This window comes from Xenopus laevis, chromosome 3S (assembly GCF_017654675.1).
Source record: "Xenopus laevis strain J_2021 chromosome 3S, Xenopus_laevis_v10.1, whole genome shotgun sequence".
In the NCBI taxonomy this organism is placed as follows: Eukaryota; Metazoa; Chordata; class Amphibia; order Anura; family Pipidae; genus Xenopus; species Xenopus laevis.
This window is the reverse complement of record NC_054376.1, coordinates 80955996-80978495: the sequence shown is the minus strand read 5'-3', so window position 1 is coordinate 80978495 and position 22500 is coordinate 80955996. Positions and strand designations below refer to the sequence as shown.

Genomic DNA, 22500 nt, shown 5'->3' with positions numbered 1-22500 from the left:
ACAGGTATGGGACATGTTATCCAGAATGCTTGGGACCTGGGATAATGGATCTTTCCTTAATTTGGATCTTCATACCTTATGTCTTCTAGAAAATAATGTAAACATTAAATAAACTCAGTGGGCTGGTTCTGTTTTCAATAAATAAAACTGTTTTGTTATTACACAAAAAAGGAAATCATTTTTAAAAATGTTTATATTTTGGATAAAATGGAGTCTGTGCTAGATGGCCTTTTTCGTAATTCTGAACTTTCTGGATAACAGTTTTCCTGGTAATGGATCCCATACTTGTAATAAGAGTAATAACTGTAAAATTAGCAGCTGTATGGCTGTATAGTGTTCAGGTGCTGAGTCTTTGCAAAGTCATGAGTTATACAGAGCTGAAGCTAAAAGCTATAATAGTCATTATATATCATTTCAACATGACGTAACACTTGACAAAAGAACACAATGGAAAAAACATGTGTATTGTTGCATAACAACACTGAAACTAACATCAATATAATCAGTAAAAAGTTTGAGCCTCCAACATGCACCAACTGTAACAAAAAGCAGATTTAAAAGAAAAAATATTCTACATGAACACTTGTTCTGATGGCCTGGAATGAAAACCTAATTCTTTTTTATTGAATAATTCCTGTGCATCGCCTCTGATGTTGAGGTAAACTTATCCATAGTTTATAGCTATTTCACAGAGAGATTACTTCTATTTATGTGAAGAATGTAGAATTAAAATCTTCAACAACCAAACCATCTCCAAATGGAAATAATATGAACTGCAAGGCCTAAGCCCTAGATAAGTAGCCCAAGGCAGTAATCAGTTATTACTTCAAAAAACTTAACCATGCAGTCATTGGGGCGTTGCTTATTGCCCTGTGTAAAAGCTGTGGTGCACTTTCTTCTAAAAGTGCATATGCCTAAATTATGCCACAATTTACACTGTTATTCAACTCCATGCAAAGACTGTTGCATGTAAATGTACTTGTACAATGGTGTTTTTAGGCAGGTTTTCTACATACAGCTAATCCAGCAACTTTTTTGTGGTGCAAAATGGAGCCCTTGTAACTGTACTTCTAACAGGTTTTTAAACTTAAGGTGGCCATAGACGTAGAGATCCGCTCGTTTGGCGATGTCGCCAAACGAGCAGATCTCTCCCTGATATACCCACATTGAAGTGGGCGATATCGGGCTGATCCGATCATTGGGGCAGGAATGGGCGGTCGGATGGCGGGACCGCATAACGCACATATGCGGCCGCGATCTGATGGGATTTTTTAACCTGTCCGATCAAGATCTGGCCAACTTTCGGCAAGATATTGATTGGGAAAGCCCGTCAGATGGCCTTCCACATGGGCCAATAAGTTGCCGACTCGGTCTGTTGGCAGCTTTTTAACCTCTGTGAAGGTAAACTATGAACGAGATGATTTATGAAGTTTTTTTAGAAGGATATTATTCTTGTGAATTAAGTTTTTTAATTTTGATCTTTAAAATCATTTCAAAGGAAAGGGAAGGTGTAATAAAATGTCTGTATGCCAGTGGTGTACCTTTAAAGGGCTCCTTCCCCAGCGCATTTTCCATATTTACTTCATCATCACCCATTGCAAATGGGAGGAACTGTGTGTACTGGACCAACTGGAAGATTTTGGGTGGGGACTCAGCACATGCAGGTCCTACCCTTTTTATCCCTTCCCCCAGACACCTTCTCTCATTTGTGGCAGGCAATAAAGTTAATGTAGCAGGAGGGTCTGGGGAGAGGAACTACCATACAGAAGACCTTCAGGAGAATGTGCCACCTGTATAAAAAGACAAGTATTTTAAGTTTGTATTGGTGAATATATATATAGTAGGAAAGTGGCCAATACAGCCCTTTCAGCGATGCTAGAATGAGACAAACGAGAAATTGTTACAGGTCCTTTAGTGTACTTGATAATAGTTACTTAGCACGATTAACCATGTTGCAAGATCCATCATTCCAGATACTTATTGATATCCTGCATAAGTTTCAACAAATGCTCTTCCATTCCCACTGCAGAAAATATTCACAGCACCTGCTGTGCCATAAACATAGGTTATGTTACGCTGTAAATATTTACTTTCATGCCTTAGCAAATCAGTTATTTGCCTTATGTTGTTGAATTTATGAGCAGTTTTTTGAATTTATTATTTAGAATTACACTTCGCTCTATTTTTTACTGGTGAAGTGAAGTCACGTGAGAATACTGGAATAATTTTGTCGGAGATGCAGTCATTCTGGATGCTGCTCCCCAGACATAAAAATTAGAGCACTAACCAGCTGTGCAATAGCCCCTCTTGAATTTATTTTAATTTACAAATCTTTCTTGCAGAAGTCCGACATTGGTAAAAAACATACCAACCAGCTTAGGCTATGGTGCAGCTCTTAATGCAAGCCTTCAGGTAAGACAATGATATTTTAATCTGCTTTGTTTATAGAGAAACACTATTTTATTGTCTGCTTCTTTTTCTACTTTAACAATTGTATCAATGCAATATATTGGATTGCTTAGAAGTGCTAGATGCACTGGCTCCACAGTTTATTGCTTTTGATGTGAAGTGGCAAGAAGGACACCCTGTGGCAAATTTAGGAACACTCATGTTTTCTTAAAATGAATAGCTAGAAGCATGTGCAAATATGGTTAAATGTGAATTAACCCGTTCACAGATTAATGGTCTGTGCACCATGCATACTAAATTTATTGTAAGGTTTCCAGACCCACTGAAACCTGAGCACTGCACTATACTATTTCATAGATCATCATAAAAGGAGAAAATAAATAACATACTAAAGCTTCATATTAGAGTGTGGTATATTGTTCTCTGTCTAAATCTAGTATTTGCAGCAAATCATTAAACAATAAGACTGAAGAATGCTAAATCAAATGTGCAGCCTAGCAACGTACAATTGTTTCAAGAAGGTAATTTACAACATCATATTCACTTCTTCTTCTAAGTTATTCTAATAAAATAGAAATGTATTTCTATTTACTGTTATTTTCAAGGACTAACAGTAATTAAATCAACAATATATAAGCTTAGGCTACTTTTCCTGTTACAGCCATTAGCCTATGGACAGAACAGTACTGAAATGGAGTGCTGCTTCCAGTCAGGTGCCTCTAGGTGTATGGCCCCAAAAACTGCCAAGGGCCCAAAATAGTATCCACAAACAAAACACCAATGGCACATCTGATGCTGTAAAATCAGTTGTGAATTATTTATTTAGCTCATAATAATGGCAATGTTTCCGGGTTTGACAAAGGGTCTTGTATAGGCCCAAAACTTTGACATTGGTGTTTTGTTTATGGACAGAACAGATGAATAGAAGCCTTTATTAGCTTAAAATAAATGTCATTATATTATAGGATAAATTTAAATACAAAAGACGGTGCTATTTTAAGTGGAAAATGCAATCACCTGTTTTTTTGCCAACGTTTATTTCGTAGTGAATGGATATTTTTATGCATGGCATAGATTTCAAGCACTGACATAGATAAATATGTTACACAAAGTTTGGTCACAGTACTGCATTCGTTGCCAAAGAAATGAGTTGAGAAAATTAACAATTTTTGATCAGAAAATATTAGTTATTCAAATGCTACATAAAAAATAAATTCACCTGCTTTGTATTTTGTTTCAGGCTGCATTGGCAGAAAGCAGTTTACCCTTGTTAAGTAACACAGGCTTGTTAAGCAATGCATCCACTGGCTTACTGCAGGCAGTGCACGAAGACCTCAATGGTTCACTGGATCACATTGACAGCAATGGAAACAGCAGTCCCGGCTGCTCACCACAGCCACACATGTAAGTTTTTTAACTGAGTTCCAGCAGTACATATATACATGCAGATTCCCAAAAGCCTTTAAACCAAATTTATGTTTGAACCTGGGCTTAACTGATTGGCCCTTGGGAACACCACATTACCCCAAGCACACTGATTACACCAAGTTCTGTTTTGTTACCTTGGTTTACAGTTGAAACCATAAATTTGCTTGTTCAGGGCCTCATAAATGGGCCATTTATAGTCAGAGATGACTGCATAGTATAATCAGATCTTTATATAACTTGTTTTTTTGGTTTTATTTCTTACTCTTTTGTTTACATTCATATGTTAATAGACTTAGCTCTGCACGCACACACACAGTCCTATCCATAAACTCTCTCTTTCAGACACACACACACACACACACACACACACAGATTTTCTATACACTTGCAAATACTGTATAACTATATATACAAATATCTATACCATCTGTAGATCTTGAGAGCATAATAACCATTGATATTTAACTTGTTCTAAAAGGCATCTTTACAAATCTTTGCAGTTTTCAGTTCAGTGTTATTTCTTCATTATTACAAGCCATTATTAACAACTTCTTCATGAATGAACAACCCAGTAAAGAAAAGCTATAACACTAACAAAGCTAAGGGGCCTATAAACCAAGCAGTGTCATTTATGACATTCATATAAATCTGTATTTCTTCTTGCTCATGATTTTATGCATCAAGTTCCCTAAAGAAATTATCCTTTTTTTTTATAAAAAAAACTATTTTTAATTAATGCAAGTGTGTATTTTAGTTCTATACCACCCAAACACCATAATTTACATCATTAGTTTACTAGAGACCTTGGTTGACCTGTTCAAGCAAATTAGAAAAATTTAGACAGCAAAGAAATTAAAGTTCACAAAGTGGTATGAAAAAAAGATGGGAATAAAAAACAAAATGGTTAATTAATTTTTTTATAAGGCATGTCTAGGGGACTACACTGAAGTTTTTCTCTATAGCTGCAAGAGTTATGACATATGGCTTGTATGATGGATTTTATCCATTAAACACATTTTAACAGCCTGTCTGTGTCTTTTGTCCCTATACCATGTGCTGGAATTAATAAGACCATGAAATCCTAAATGCAAACATAAGAATAAAAAAACGTGAACCAGGTATGCCGGTTATTAAGATATTTCTTCAGTCCAAGATGAGATAAAATTACAAAATGAGAGTATGAATAATGATTTTTAGGTATGACACTTTTGAGAGGGGTGTATTTTGGCTGGGTTATACCAAAATAAAGTGTTTATTAACAGAACATTGTAGTATGTGGAGTGTGAGTGAAAGAAAACATAGACCACAGTTGATATCTTGTTCCATTCATTAATCGGGTTACCATAGTCAAGAAGTAGTGACAAGTCAAACCGGGGCTCCTGATTGAGTCTGAATGATGGCAGTGTACCATTGATTTAAACCCTTATTTGAAAGAAGTAAATGCAAGATACAATTCAAAGGGTTCAAAAGACCATAAAATGATGTGATGTTTCAAGAATACAGCTGTTAGGGGAACACTAGAAATAAATGGGGATATTTATCAAATCTTTATCATAAAAATAATGTTGCAAATTAATACTAGTAGACTAGTATACTAGTAGACCTCCTATACCCTTTCCAGGGTTATATGGGAGTAGGATACATTTCTATATGTATTATGTACTGTAAAAAAATATCATTGTGTTTATTTCATGCAATGCATAATAGGGCTTATTTATGAACACAGCCTTATGGTAAATGGGCATTTTTCAGAACCATTATTTTTACTCACAATGCAATAATTTCCCACAAATCAGGGGCAAATTTGATTAAATGTGTGTCAGTTGTAGCGGACAATTCCAGTCACAGTCCCAATGTGTGCAACTTTAATGATAACATTAGCAGCAAAGTTCTTTGGCTGAAGGCCTTTATTTAGTGCAACTCACTGGAAAAACTCTAATTACTACCAAGTCCAGGCTAGTGTAAATTCGTAAACACAGACTTCTTACAATTCAAAAGAGCAGAGTGAAGGGACCCATTGAGGCTAACCATAAGTTGCTAACACAATGTATGGTAGCAAGAAAATTAGTGAAAGACTTCAATGTGCTCTCAATTTTACATCCAGTCTAGTTATGCTTTAAAAAAGAACTTTAAAAAGGCCTTTCTATACTATTCTACTACTACTGTATCTATGTCTGCCATATTTGTAATTTTTAAACTGAGCAATCGATAATTCTGTGAGTGAATAGACTGTTTAGCATTGTCCTTGAGCTTAAGTTGCCAGGATCATGTATACAAGCTTTGTAAAAAGAAACCTGTTATCATTTGTACAGTTACTCATTATAATATCAACAGGTAAAACCCAGTCTAGATATCACAGTGGTGATATTCATAACCTGTTGTGAATAATCTTCTAGTATGGAACCAAGTTTTTTAAATCAGTCTAAAATATTTGTGCTACAGCTTGCAGCAATACTTTGTACCAAAATAAATTAACGTACCGGTAGTTTGATTTGGGTTAATAGAAGACAAACATCCATTAAGCACAGACATAAACACCTGAAGCCCTGGATGTTTTGCCAATTGAAGAAGACTTCCAAACCTCTCTTAAAGTCATTGTGGGAATAGGTCATTACAGTTTTCTCAAGTCTAAATGAGAGGCCTCTCATACCTAAATGTATTTCTGTATAATAAAAAGAATGATAGCAATGTATCTATATATATTCTATATGTCTATAATGTATTCTAATGTATTTGTCTAAGTGATACCCTTTGTGAATCAGGTAATGCAATCTAATGGATCTCTATTTTTCACTATTTACATCATCTCTTGCACACTGACGATCATGGGGGGTGGAGTTCAGAAACAGCCAGCGGGCTACAGTTGGACTGCCTCTGTTATATACATATATACTGTACATATTTTTTACTTGTATGATTTTAGCTATTTCAACAAAACATATTGCATTTACTATCAATTGAAAAGAAAATTTATTGAATCTTGCAAATTATAAACTTGAATTTTCTAATTAAATCACATGTGGAGGTATTCTCTTTATTACTGTCCTGTCCCTATAACTGCTAGGGATACAAAAGAAGCAAATCCTCCTTATTGAGCCAATATCCATAAAATAGGCCAGGAATGTACATAGTCATTATCTGGCTGATTATGATCTTTAAACCAGCTCTGAACTTGCTCTAAATTAAGTGCATTGCCTTTTTATTAAAACTGTAAAATACAACTTAAACTATTACCCACAGTTTACATCGAGCCTAGAAAACTGCAACTTTGGTTCCTGTCTTATTGAATTATATATTCAACTTTAATTACTGGTGTGTCTGTATTGGCAAGGTTTATATGTTATATTTTATGCAGAACTACGATTTCTATTAATATTTAGCAGCTAACTATATCATTAATTACTCTAAAATCTTTCCCCTACCATCTTTATAATGGGACTGTAAGAGTGGAATTATTAAAAATTCATGCATTGTGGATTTCAAAAATGTGTATGAAGCATTAGAAATGCCTGGCCTTAATCAATGATGTCAAATGGGGTACTTTCCTGTTTACTAAATTGCAAAATGTGTACCTTGGAGATATGATTTTAAGGCTTCATTATAATAGAGAGAAGCTGTAACATTTCTCCTCTGGTTTCCACATGTGTCATTCAGTTTCTGGGTGTAATCATTCCTGACCATTGCTTCCAGCATAATACATAGGCCATGCGAGTGTGCATAAGTTAGCAAAATGTCAGATGGAAAAAAATATATATCTTTTTTTTAAATCAACATTATGTTAAAGCAAAAGTGGTAAAAATGTGGCTGCAGCATTGACTCCTAATTTGTCGCAATACTAGCAAAAAAAATCTCTTAAGTGCAAATTACATTGAGGTATTACAACCAACCATAGTGGGTTGTATTTCAACAGTAAAGGCATCAGGATCACAATGATAATACCAACAGTCTTTTTTAACATTTCTTTTTGTCAAAAACTGTAGAGAGTTTACTGTATTTGTTTTATAAAACTCCCATTGGTTTTTAAAGATAATGTGTATATAGCACTATTTTAAATGGGTAGACATTAAAAATACACCGACACATCAAACAGATTTAGCCTATTATCTAAACATGAAGCAATTCCCATAATTCATCCATGTAATATTTTCCAAAAGGCAATGTGGGTTCATTGGGCATTTTATCCTATTCTCTGTCTATGCAGTTTCTAAAATTAAAGCTTTGTCTTTTTAGTATGTCTGTAGAGGTATTAAATACTACAAAAGAAGTAATAAAACATGGCACTGACAGAACATGAATAAAAAGCTCTTGAGATTGTCTCCACTCTGAAATAAGAAAAGTGAGCAACCCCACTAAAGTTCCTGTTTCCTAATGCTTTTTGCAGTGAACCATGCACTGGGTAGCTTGAGGCATCCTGTATTTGCTTTTTACTTCTAAGAGCTCTCCTGGGTATGTTAATACCTTCTTTATGTATGGTTTACTAAGACAATAAAAGTTTAAAGAGCAAACAAGAGTTACAACACATACACCAACATTTTTTTTCACAACATGAACCATTCTGTATTAATAAAACCCATTTGCAAACATTTTATGCATGCAGTACATGTTTTATAAGATACACCGTGCCAACACAAAATCAACAGCACAAATTACAGATTACAGCAAATTGTGTGTGTCCAATGTACTGTATTCTGGGGATTATATGATTATATTTGGATGATGTAATCAAAGGTCTAGAGTTTGCCCGCATCTTGTAACCCAAAGCAACCAATCATATGTGTGTTTCTGCAAGACTTGTGCATACATGTACATAAACAAAACCTTCACAAAAATAATCTTTTATGTGCGCATACATTCACCTGGCGTATACATTCAGTTGCACCAGATTATTAGCTGCAATTCCTTAAGAAATAAGCTCCGCTGTATGAAAAGGGATTTCCTTCCTCTACCACTCCATCTCCCCTTTTATCATCAATCTTCCCCTTGATTTTCATCTTATCCATAAACTTAGAGGCCTATTAAAGGTCATATTTTAGTGGTTTTAGAGATTTTTGAAATGACATGTAAACTCACAAACTCTAGAACCATGAATGTTATGGAATTTAGTAAACTATCTGAATATAAAAAATATGAAAAAAAAAATATATGAATACCTCCAAAACCTCTACAAGTTAGAGTTTGCTGAACATGCCTAGTAAAAAAATATCTAAAAACCTCCAAACGTTCAAATTGATTAAAATCGATCCAATAATGACTAGTGCAGCTCCCACTGACTTCTATAGAACCTCAAAAAATTTTACCTGTCAAAGTTTGCATTCGAATTAAAAAAATAGCTTGAATTTTACCCCCTTCCATGTTGCTTGCTTGCAGCTGTATCCCAGCATTGCTGTGTAACATATATTTTCTTGATATTTTTTGACAGAAAGGGAATAACTTGCCCAGCACCAGCTGAACAATATTAACCACATCATGCCACATATACCAGCATATAATTCACATTCAAAAGTGCACACAAATTTATTAAACTTAACAGTATATTATATTAAGCAGAAGAAAAGCTTTAACTTCCACTATGTGTGAAATATAGTGTAGCCACTGTTCCAATTTCCATTTTATGTATTCCCACTGAGCAAACCACCTTTGTATGATGTAACCATCCAGATGCCTAATGGAATAGCCCTTCTATCTGATCAAATGGATATAGTAGGAATAGTACAGTGCAGTCTCTGGCATTTCTGATGGCTGATTGATGTCTACATACTGTATGTTGGTATGTCAACAACTAGAGCAACTGAGCAACTCATTGTCATCTGATTTTATCAGTCAAAGGTACTTTGTAATCTTCAATATATCAGTGGCCATTTGTGCTCTAGACAAACAGCAATATATGGACACACTCCCTAAACCTTCGTCATTTGTATAGTACTTGCACTTAAGGATGTGAATACCAGTCAATCCAATCTCAATAAAAAAGATCACATAACCCGTACTAATGAGTTGTCTTCGCAAGGGAAGCAAAGAGTATGATGTCTCAAGCCATGTCCTATCATATATAAATTAAGGTCAAAATAACCCAGAAACTCAGACAGTGCTGACAAAAAACATATACACTTTTTGGTTTAAATAAGGATTGGAGACAACAACAGAAAGGATTGACAGTGCATAATTATTCAGGAGAAAGGTGTTAGAGCTATTGTTGATTTAACCCCCCCCCCCAAAATCATTTAGAGCAATGAAAACAATGACAACACCTTATACCTGCTTTCTTCCATTTATACTCTTAACATATGTTTTCAAAAATCAAAGCACGAAAAAAACCACAACCAATTTTTATTAGGAAAGTGCATGTATTTTGTAATAAAATGATAGAATTTATATTGTAATATAAAATGTAATATATTTTTCATGACCTTCAGGTAGACAATGTGCTTGAGGAAAATAGACATATAACTATTTTATATTAACATTCTGAAAGCAGCATTGCTCTCACATTCATAATTATTACAGTACTGTATATTAAGGTTCTCATGCAGCAGTTCATCAGTAAGAACATTCCTAGAGCCACCAGAACTATCCTTTAATTTAAAACAAAAAAATGCTGGAGAAATTCACATTTCAATTAATATCTCTACACTTCCCACACAAAGGAAGGGGTATAATACAATAAGTAAATACAATATACAGATTTTGTTGTAAGTGGCACTGCTATGACTTCAAAAACTGCTATGACAGATGATACAGTTTGCACATATTTTTGGTGAACTGCAACCAAAGAAGTTATATTTGCTGTATGCCATTTCCTGTTGTGCCACATTTTGGTTTTGTACAGCACTTTTGGACTTTTATGGGAGTTTTTAAAAATTCACATGAATTCATAATGCAACCTTTGATAAATGTGCCTCCCTGTTACTTTTCTCTCTTATACAAAAGTCATAAAAACTATTTTCAAAGGGCAATCAGAGAGTCTTTACCCTTATCTGTTGTGTTTATCAGTGAAATTTTTATTAAATATATCACTTCATTGAAGGTTAATAGTAAGAATGGGCAGTGACTCTTTGTATACTCTAATTTTCATCATTGTTAATTTAGAATAACATTCTTTCTTTTTATCAAAAGGGAGATGAATGTCAATTAACAATATGAAAATATGTTTGTATATTATATATATATTTGTTAAATCTTCTACCCTTCTCACAGTATACCAGCATTTTGAAACAAGTCTTTTTTTACAGCAATTTAGTTTGTTGAACCTAAAGACTTTTTGTGTTCTTTACTTCTTAAAAGTCTTTTTACCTTCATCTTCTTCCATTATTTTGCAGTAAATGATTTATATTGTGTAACTGTCATTGCCTGTCTATTATCCTGTCCAGAAACAGATGATGCATCTGAGGTTCAGATAAGCCAGTTGTATCTTAAAATGCATTCCAATGTAGAATCTGTGATTGCTATAAATTGCTCTTTACTACTGATAAGGATATCCCTCCCATCTTGTTATGTGAAAGCAATCAAATAGTGTTATGATCTGCAATTGTGGGAATAATATGTTCCCTAGCAGTTTCCTCCTACTTTGTGCATTGACAACTGATTTTTCTGAATTCCATTTCAAGTCATGCCTCAGCGGAGAAAGTAGTTATCTAATACCGCATTATGCAGGGAATTTTTTTACTTTAAAAGTTGTCATTTTCTCTGTCCTGCATGAGAACAAAAGATACAGCTACAGAAAATTGTAATCCATCACATACCCTGGGTATTGTACTTAACTGTAACAAACATTTCACAAACCATTCTCTCAGTTGAATTTCTTGGATGCATGATCTTAAGAGACTGATCAGTGTGCAATACCCTTTAACAAGAAGATGTTTTAATGTATTTTCATATATATATCGTTTCATTGGAATAATAAATACACTTTATCTCTTTCTCACCATATTTTAAGTCCTGTGAGTGCCTTGCTTTACATGATATTCTATATGACTGTTCTGCAGTGTGCACCCAGGCTTTTACTCCAGTAAGTGAGTGCAGCTATTTTTCATTATAGGAGGGATAAAAAAGAAGTGTTATAAGTTTTTTTTCCATTTGTATCGTATACAAATTTTAACCATGGCACCTTTATTTAAATGCCATGCCAGATATATTTGAACCCTTAAATGTCATAATAAAGTTAGAAATATATATATATATATATATATATATATATATATATATATATATATATATACAACATTGTTGTTATAGTGTGCTATAGTTCTAGGGTAATCAAGTACAGCAAGAAAATGTTTACCCTGAATTTTACTCTAACTAGCAGTACCTTATGTGTACCTTATTTCCAAAAAAACAAGCTCCTCAGTTTGAGAGGCTCTGGTCTACAATATATAAAGCATAGTGAGAAAGTGTCCTAGTGCCTTTCAGCTACCAGGAGTCTTATCCCAAAGATTTTTATATTGCAATCTACTCTAAAGTGTGCAGAATCACTGCAAATTATATAATACATTATAGTAGCCTCTACAATGCAGCGCATCAGTCATATCAACAGTATCAGCACAATCCATATCTCATATTAATACTCTCTCCTGTCCCAATATGGCAGCTTCTCTCTACAATGATGCCCTTTCAACAGCACTTGACTCCCTTGCACCTTCTACCACCCGTCACAGCCGGCCAGCTAAACCCCAACCCTGGCACACTAGTGTAACACGGTACCTCAGAAGATGTAGTAGATCAGCTGAGCGACGGTGGAGAAAGTCACGAACTGATCCTGATTTCATCCACTTCAAATTCATGCTCTCTTGCTATAACCGAGCTCTATCATTAGCCAAAGAACATTACTTCTCTTATCTAATATCTACTATGTCCTCCAAACCACAGCAGCTGTTTGCCACATTTAACTCACTCCTATGCCCCCCTCCACCTCCTCCACCTATTAATGTTACTGCCCAAGACCTTGCTCATTTCTTTAATGAAAAAATCGATCTCATTAGGCTGAGCATACCGTCCGACAACAATCTCAGACCAACGTGCAGTCCACTCACATCTACTTTGCACTCCTTCACCCCTGCAACTCTAGATGAAGTCAGCAAACTTCTAGCCAGCTCAAAACCCACCACCTGCTCCCTTGACCCCATACCCTCTCGCCTTCTCCACCCAATCTCTGATACACTCTCTCCTGCACTTACCCACCTATTCAATCTTTCACTCTCTACTGGTACCTTTCCATCATTATACAAACAAGCACTAATCACTCCTATCCTCAAAAAACCTTCCCTTGATCCCAGCTCTCCCACTAACTATCGACCGGTCTCCCTTCTTCCATTCGCCTCCAAATTACTAGAAAGGCTTGTTTATAAACGCCTGATCCAGCATCTCACTCACAACTCCCTCCTCGACCCCTTGCAATCTGGCTTCCGCCCATCACACTCGACTGAAACTGCCCTCACCAAAGTAACCAATGATCTTCTATTGGCAAAGTCTAAAGGTCATTATTCCATTCTAATCCTTCTAGATCTCTCTGCAGCCTTTGACACAGTTGACCACACACTCCTCCTTGACATTCTACACTCATCTGGCATTCGGGACACTGCTCTTTCATGGTTTACATCTTATCTGTCTGACCGTTCCTTTAAAGTTTCCTTCTCTGACTCTACTTCTACTACTTTCCCACTCTCTGTTGGAGTTCCTCAAGGCTCTGTTCTTGGCCCCCTGCTGTTCTCGCTCTATACAACTTCACTAGGAAAACTCATTCAGTCATTTGGACTTCAGTATCACCTTTATGCTGATGACACCCAACTCTACTTGTCTACTCCTGATCTTTCTAATTCTGTCCTTTCCCAAGTCACAGACTGTCTCTCTGCTGTCTCCTCCTGGATGTCACAGCGCCACCTGAAACTGAACCTTTCTAAAACAGAACTCATCATATTTCCTCCAAGATCTTCCCCTGTCCCTCAGATATCACTCACCGTAAACAACACCACCTTTCATTCCACCACACAGGCACGCTGCCTAGGAGTCATCTTAGACTCTCATCTGTCTTTTTCACCACACATTCAAACACTTGCAAAATCTTGCCGTATTCAACTGCGCAACATTGCTCGAATACGACCATATCTCAGTTCAGAATCAACTAAAACACTGATTCAGTCTCTCATCATCTCCCGCCTTGATTACTGCAACTTACTCCTCACAGGTATTCCAACAAGTCACCTTTCACAACTCCAATCTGTTCTAAACGCGGCCGCTAGACTCATTCATCTAGCTCGCCGCTCAACATCAGCTGCTCCCATATGTATGTCCCTTCACTGGCTCCCAATCTCTTCTAGAATCAAATTCAAATTACTTACACTCACATTCAAGGCCCTTAATAATGAAACCCCTCCCTATATTTCATCTCTAATCTCCAAATACTCTCCTTCACGAAACCTACGCTCTGCTTCTGATCTTCGCCTCACTTCTCCTCTGGTCACTTCTGCCCATTCTCGTCTACAAGACTTCTCTCGGGCTTCTGCTTTTCTCTGGAACTCTCTGCCACAAGCTGTCAGACTTTCTCCTTCCTTCCAAACTTTCAAGCGCTCCTTAAAGACCCATCTGTTTAAAGAGGCCTATTCGTTGTACCTTAATTAATCATTGCTGTATCAAAAATGACAATGTGTTTATATAATCCTAATGTCTCAATTGTACCCTAACCTTTTAGTTTGTAAACCCTATTGTACTCTGTAATCCTTGTCTGTTAGCCACCATTTATTCCCTGTTTGCTATAACTGCAGTAAAGCACTGCGTATCTTGACAGCGCTATATAAATAAATGATGATGATGATGATGATGATATATTCTACAAATTTTATAAGATTCATTGTCTTCAATGGTTAGGGCTGGCGATTTCTAGATAAGCCCTTTAACATACTTTGTAGCACCGTGTCCTAAGGCTACTAAACAACATTTAAATATGACAAAGGTCCAATAAGAAAGTTATACCATATATGCATGTTCAGTTATCATTCAATTACCCTGTAGAATCTTATTACAGAGGAGAACAATTTTGTTAAAACTGAAAAGTTTTTGTTTAATTAGGATTCTTTGTTTAAAAGCAATCTTCTCTCCAAAAAAAATCTTTCCAATAGACACAATTACAAGTAACTAACAAATATTTTAAAATGGATTAAATGGTTTGATTTGTAACCATAATTGAAGTTTTTGAGTGGAATTTCCCTTTAAATAGGACTCTTGGCATTCCTGTATTTCAGAACTTTTTTAATAAACCATTTCCAGATAATGCACATCATCTATCTACAGTGTACTAGAATATTGATTATGTCTTTTGTAATTGTAATTTGTCTACTTATAAATACATGTTAGAATGCAAAAAATGATATAAGAAAAAGACCCTGTACTTATTACAGAATATAACAGGGAATTACAGGAGTTACACATTTTTCTTTAATACAAGTTAATCCTACCATTATGTGTTACATACTCGATTTTTTTCACATTTACTTCATTCTTTGTAAGTATTCGAGCTATATGAGAAGAGTACATGTTTATTCCAATTTATATACCATTTATGGGACATTTATGGAAGCAGCATCTCTAATGTTGGTGTTTTGTGACAAATTGATATTTCACATTATAAAAATCAAAATCATCAATTTGTTTGTGAGTCCTTTAATCATTTCAAACGTTACCTTCTGTCTTTTGGGGTATAATAGCCATGCACTTCATAGTGTGGGTCTTTGCTATTACTGTATCTTTTCCTTTCACATTGTTCCAGTCCCCTGTTGTTGCACTTTCAGATCATTCAAGTTCCTTGTCACTCCTCTTGACAAAAGGATCATTCCAGTCCCCTGTCATTCCACTTTGAGATTGCTCCAGTGCCTACAACGGTGAGCTGATTATAATTTCATGTACTTATGGGGTAGAAGGGTAACAAAAACAATGGCACATTAGAACTAACTTTAAAATAAAATAATATTCACATTAAAAAACATGGGTTTCGAATCTGCACTAAAGAAATTCTAGTTATTTGTTATTTGCCAATCAATACAGCAGGTAATAATATGTATATTTGTAATAAAATATGTTATGTGCACATATGCCTGTATTTGTTGCTGTTCGTGTTACACTTAGGAATGGAAAAGCAATAGAAAAGAAATTGTGTAGTTATAAAGCTCCATTGTGGTCCTTATGGACTTTCTAATGGAGAGAATACAAGTACACATAAAATTGTCTAAAATATAATGCAATTTAGGGCCATATTTTTAAAGCTGCATAAAGCATTTCACACTTAAAAACAGTGTCAATTTCAGTATAAAATAGCTGACTTATTTAACAGGCTCATTTTTATTATGAAATTCATCCATTAAAAAGCTGGCAGAACTTAATAGAAGGTACATTTTCAAAATTTACTCTATTTTAAAATTTGATTGAGTTTTCACAAGTTGCAAGAAATTTGAATTTTTGATTTTTAAAAAAGTTTTTTCCAAATTTGAAAATTTGAAAAAAAACCCCCTCAAATACTCAAATTGAATGTTAATAAAGCTGCCTCCAAGTTCGACCATGTGTAATAATCAATAGCAACCATTGCAATTAGACAGCTTAAATGTTTAGAAGAGGTGCTAAATTTTACAGTTACCAATAATAAAGAAGAAAATACATATTTTTACAAACACTGAAATTAACTATTTGTAAGGGATAATTTATTTGATTCTGATGCCTGTCAGGTCACCTATTAGAACAATAATACACCTTTACAAATAAACCATTTGCACCTATTTTAGTAAAATGTCATACCCTTGCCCACCTTTATCATTTCAACTTCAGTGATCTCTAGTCATATTGTGGTAACAAATCAGCAAACAAATTTCCCTCTGAAAAGTCAAATACCTTATTTAATCATTCTTTATTGTGTAATGCACCATTTTGTGGTATCAACTTGGTCCATTAAATGGTCCCTTCCATTTCCATTCTCTGCATCTTCAAACTACCCCATACTTGTAACTAGCTAGAGTATAGTTTTATATAAAGGGCTAGATTAACTGATAATGCATACTAATATTTTGTTCCATAAATTGCACAAGTACTGTAACTTAAATTAAAGATTACCCATGGAGAGATATTAGCCATTCCAAGCCAAACCTTACATATCTATATTCAAATCCTCATGGCTAATGGTTTTCTGTTCTTAGTACCAGATTATTTTGGAAATTTGGGCTTTAACACATTTGTAATGTGTTTGTGTGCAATTGTGTGTTACATTCTGTTTCCATTTAGTTCTCCAAAGAAATGCTAGCACAGCACTAAACTCAAACTAGTTGACCCATATCTTGAAATACTGTATATGTACTCTCTTTAATAAAATATTTAGGTTTACATGCATCCTATATTCTTAGAGCTTAACGCATTCACCCTGTTCATTTAAAGGGTTCAACAGGTTTGCATTATTTGTATTAATTCTCTCTAACAATATGTAAAGATGATTGGCTTTTGTTTTTTTACTGTACATATTTTATTGATTAGTAATAATATGACTTTATTATGTTGTTATAGTTTGTGGCAGCGCATAGTGATTGTAATAAGAGTTCTTGCTGAAAAAAGTTGTTATGTTTACTCCAAAAGATTAAAACACCTTCAAGAACTTCTTAAAAGTTTGCAATTAAAATTCACAATGTAATAACAGTTTAAGGATTTTTTTTTAATTTTTCTTTTTATTGAGAACATTTTTCACCACCTCTTAAAAAATAGCATATTTGTCTCGGTGATAACGGCAAGTCGGCAGTATGAAAAAGGAGTCGGTAATACGCTTGTTATTAATATACACATTGCATAACACTTGTGGGGGTGAATTCGTGGGGGTGAATCCATGGGGTCTTTCTTGTGGAACCTGGAGAGGTCTGAGCGATGTAGGTTGATTTTAATTCCTCCTTCTGTAGTGGTTGTCATTTTGTGCCATCTGTGTGCTGATTTTATTCTTATTTGTGCATTTTTTTTTCTTTGTGACTTTTATTACATTCTCCAATTTAAAAATTACTGGTAGGTACTTCAAATAAAATATGCAGATTTTTTTCCTATGCCATTGGCTGGACATGCTTGGTACTATAACCATTTATAAATATATACTACATGTTCTAGTGATTAAATAATGGGTCCATTATAGGTTTTACATAATTAAAATTAAAACAGCTTAGCACAGACATTTTGTTTTTTGTTTGTAGTTCCTCAATATATATTTCAAATGAAACAGACATGTCTGTGAGCAATGTATCAATGGGCAACATCAAGTGATTTGACTACAGAACTACATTTGCAGGGAATGCCTTTTAAGAAATTGTTACAGAAAACTGCTAACCTTTTCCTGCATTTACTTAAGATTTTTATGTAACATACTGTACATGCTGCAATTATTGGAAATAAAAACGTTGTTAAATGTTTTCATATTGTAGCCAGATATTTATGAGGTGTAATTTTATAATACATAATGTAGTACTTCAGTCCTGGGATTTGGGTAAATACCTTTGCATCTGACATCATGGGAAAACATTTCCTGGATATCCATGTTATGGCTATATTCTTTATTTTTCTAAACCTAGTAGTAAATCTGACAAACTTTCATTTTAGAGAGATTTCTGATGTTTTCTTTTTTCCTGCCTGGGGCTAGGTCAGAATTGTCTCAATCCATTTACCTTGTGATCCCTTTCAGCTGTCAGATCGAAACATATTTAAGAACGTTAATGTTATGTTCATTTAAAACCTGGCTATAGAGGGTAACAGCATGTGCATGGGATTATAGAAGTGTGACTATATGCATTATTATCATGCAGATTCTTTATTTTGTACTCTGCTTCCCTTATATCTGGGGTATGCTTATAGTAAGATCAGACTGTTTTCTAGGATTATATGAACATTTATTATACTTTTCTTGTGTTTTGTAAAACCTTGCTCTTGCATAAACTAACACCAGAAGAATATATGGAAAGAAGATGAGTAGACAGACTTTTGGCCACAACCAAAATTGTCTAAAATATATTGCCACTTTTAACAAATTTCTAAATCATTTTATAATGTCATACCAAAAATGATATTAAATCTGGAATGTAGACTAGCTGGTGTAAGTATAGCACCCTGTTGTAGTTCTTATGTGCAAAATAGTGCAGTTCTTGCTGAAGAAATATAGTCATAATTCGTAATTGGTAATTAGAACAGCACACCTCTATAAATAATTTACACCAAAACTTCAGCCAGTAACCATATTAAAACTGTTAAACCTGGGGTCTAACAACAGTGCACCAGGCCCCCCTGCCAAAAAAATATTCAGAGGGTCGGCAAGCATAGGGACCCCTACCCCTCCCACCACTCGCATGCTCAATGTGGAGCGAGTCAATTTAAAGAAAAAGAAAGCAGCAGGGAGAGGGATTTCAACACTATAGAGGAAACAGACCAGGCCCGCTTCTTCTATAGTTACACCAGTGTGTTAAACAACAAATGCTAAAGGGGTTAATATTAAATGGAGGAGTGCCTAGTTACTTCTATCAATTTACATAAAAATGTGAGTCTACCCTCTAGCCTGGAAATACTCAATTTGAAAAAATGCAACATTGAAAACATTATTGAGTGCTATTGACGCACCTTCCAACTGTGCTTGATGCATGGCTGGAGTGACACCTTCTGAGTCCTTTTATAGGTAAGGCGCTTATAACTCTAACCCTTACCTAACCCAAGGGCATGTAAAGGCAAAAAAATAAAATCTAATTTTTACTTTTTTTAATGAAAAACAAACCTATCTACAATAGACTTAAAACATACTTGAAAAATGTGTACCGTTTTTAAAAGAAACCTAACTGTATGCAGTAAAATTCTCCCTTCATTTACTGCTGTGGATAGGAATTGTCAGATGGTCCCTAACTGCACTGCAGGGAAACAATCATACTTATGAACAGCCTTACTTCCCAGCCATGCTTACTTGCCTTTACATCCCCTTTACTGTTTCCAACTCCAGCTGCAGGGACAAAGATCATTGAGCCAGATGTAAACAGATAAACTGGGATTCTATTTAAAGGATTATTTTACTGCAGCCAATGGTTATGCAGAGTTGGAAATAGTTTGTATTAAACAATACAAAAACTATAAAATCCACATTAGATTACATGACAACACAGGACCCAGCGCAGTCTGTATATTCTGATTATTAATCAGTCTTGCTGTATCGGCTTCTGGCAGATAATATTTGACTTGTGCTGTATTGATAATTTATGACGATCCCCATGCAGCAGCCACGACCACACTGAGCATGTGCACAGTCTTGGTCTTGCAAAGATGATTTAACAAAGTTACAAGATGAGCTAGGAAGAGCTACAGCTGCAATGTTTGTTTCATTTTCCATTCTGAAAATTATTATTGTTGTTATGATTATTATTATTATTGAAATAAACTGTCCAACAAGTATTCCTTAAATTATAAAGTTCTTGTAATTCAAGTGGGTGAATGGGACGGCATAATGGTGAGGTAATAGGGCAGAGCAGTTGATAGCAGAGTGGAGAGTATATTGCAATAACAGTCTTCATGTTATGCATCAGAGAGACAGTAAAAAGTAAATCCCATGTGATCAGGGCATGATCTCTTACTTAATAACACTGCCTTTTCACACTTTCACTCACTGGCAGGGGACCTTAAAGTGTGATATCACACCACTATAAATTGTCCCTTTCTATGTGCAATTATTTGAAATACTTTCCAGTCTATCTGAATGCTGGGACAGCATTAGACTTGGACTTCTGGGACCCAGCAAAGAAGCCGATGCTCAGTGCCGATGATCAGAACCATAAGATGCAGAAAGTGGTTAGAGAAATATGTGTTACCTGTAATGTAAAGGAAAAAGGCTGGTGCAATTGTGAGTTCCAGGATGTGTGGCACTTTCATGTGTATTCTTTTGAAGCTGAGTTGTCTCTTTTTTAAGAAATGTATATACTCAATTGCTGCAAAGTGAGGTTTTTGTAATGAAATTATTTTTATTTCCTTAGTGAAATCTATACTTTTTTTTATTATCAATGTTATATTAGTAATGAATGAAAGATATATGACGTGAGGCACAGTTTTTTTCATATATCGTATGGCTGATTTTTTTTGCTCTACAAATAAGTATTTAAATGTTCATAGAAATTTTCTGAGCACATGCCATCATATCAAAGTGATTATCATGTGCTTCATCAATTGCTACTTTGTTCTTATCTGCTCTGTTTCATGGTCTGACATGCTAATGATATTTATTCTGCTTGCAGGTTTCCTAGGTGGATATGCCTGTAATCTTAGAGAGGAATGTAAGATAGAATTTTGTATCCACAGACAGATTTCTGTATATGTATATAATAGACATGTACATCTAAGTCAGTGTTTTGACATTTGCTGTAGATAAAGATGCTGATTTTCTGTATTATTCAGTAGCTTGGGCTGCCACAGTTTTGGTAGACATGAAGCCCCAATTGTTAACACGGTAGAATTTATAAATATTTAATAACTGCATAGGTAGAGTTATGATCTCTTTAATTTGGATGTCACTAATAATGTAGGAATCTTAAACATTTGCAACTAAAAATAGTATTATCAGGGTTGCATTTGTCTGATAATACAGGACATGTCTAATGTCTAATGTCCTTTTTATTTCTGCTAAGACAAGCTAAATATAGTTTCACTTATAAGTGAAGCATGGCCAAAATCATGGCTTTGGCTCCAACTACTGACACTTCATTGATTTAAATGGCCTGTAGAAGGGACACCTTTACTGTAAAGTAATTGTATCCTATATATATAGTCCTATGGGAAAAAAATAAACCAATAAAATAGTGGATAAAAAGAGGGTTCAGGGGGCTTTGTCTGGCAAAGTTAGCCAAATATTTCTGCATATTTGTATTTAATAGTATGAGTGGGCCTGTCATACAAGTAAAATCTCATCTTTCGACTCTAATATACCCATAGACACAAACATAGGAGTAGGTTATCAAAACTCAGACTCAGACTTATTTAAGTGATGTAACACTTTCCTGACTCTCAGAGAAAGGTTCAACAAACTGACACATTTATCAGAGCAACCAAGAGTTAAACAGCATTCTGATTAAGTGTTAGAGCTAAGGGGCTGCTCTGAGCTCCAACAGGCCACCTAATTGTTAATCCCTAAAAATAAATCATCATTATGTAAAATTGTATGCAGTACTCATTAATGAGGGGAGGGTTATTGATCTGGATAAAGATGGACTCATTCCAGCACGGAAAATTATCTTATCTTTTTTTTTTTTTTAAATTTAGTGGTAGCCACTGATACTCACAACAATGGAAATGGCCTTAGCGTGTTAAGATAGGTGAATGGAACCAGCAATGTAACACCCCTTTGGATGAAGTGTTACTTTATTATTTGTGTTGTATTTAATACATTTTGGGAGGTTAATAGAAAAAGAAGGCATGTGATTGAATCACACTGGACACAGGGGCTGTTTAGGGACTATATGGATTATTTACCAATGGTTTTTTGAGCATTCCTCAAAATTATATTTTTCCTAACTGTTAATATTTTTTTTGTCAGAAAGCTGGGTGACTACCAAAACAATAGTATCAATTATATTTAAATATTAAATATGTTATTGCATATGCTGTATAAATAATAAGTCATTCATTTATCTCTGACTAAATAACCAA

At 34.9% G+C, this 22500-nt stretch overlaps 1 protein-coding gene across 7 annotated transcripts in view; it reads left to right on the top strand.

Annotated features, from left to right (window-relative positions):
- The window catches only part of foxp2.S (forkhead box P2 S homeolog), a 146310-nt gene that overhangs the window by 116163 nt on the left and 7647 nt on the right, over window positions 1-22500 (top strand). For 5 of the 7 annotated variants that reach the window (XM_018255874.2, XM_018255875.2, XM_041588544.1 and 2 more), the window contains 3 exons: window positions 2343-2412; window positions 3650-3813; window positions 15615-15704. In XM_018255874.2, coding sequence (XP_018111363.1) covers window positions 2343-2412; window positions 3650-3813; window positions 15615-15704 — 324 coding nt within the window. The remainder of the gene's footprint in view (window positions 1-2342; window positions 2413-3649; window positions 3814-15614; window positions 15705-22500) is intronic. The other 2 variants (XM_041588546.1, XM_041588545.1) reach the window with 1 other exon arrangement.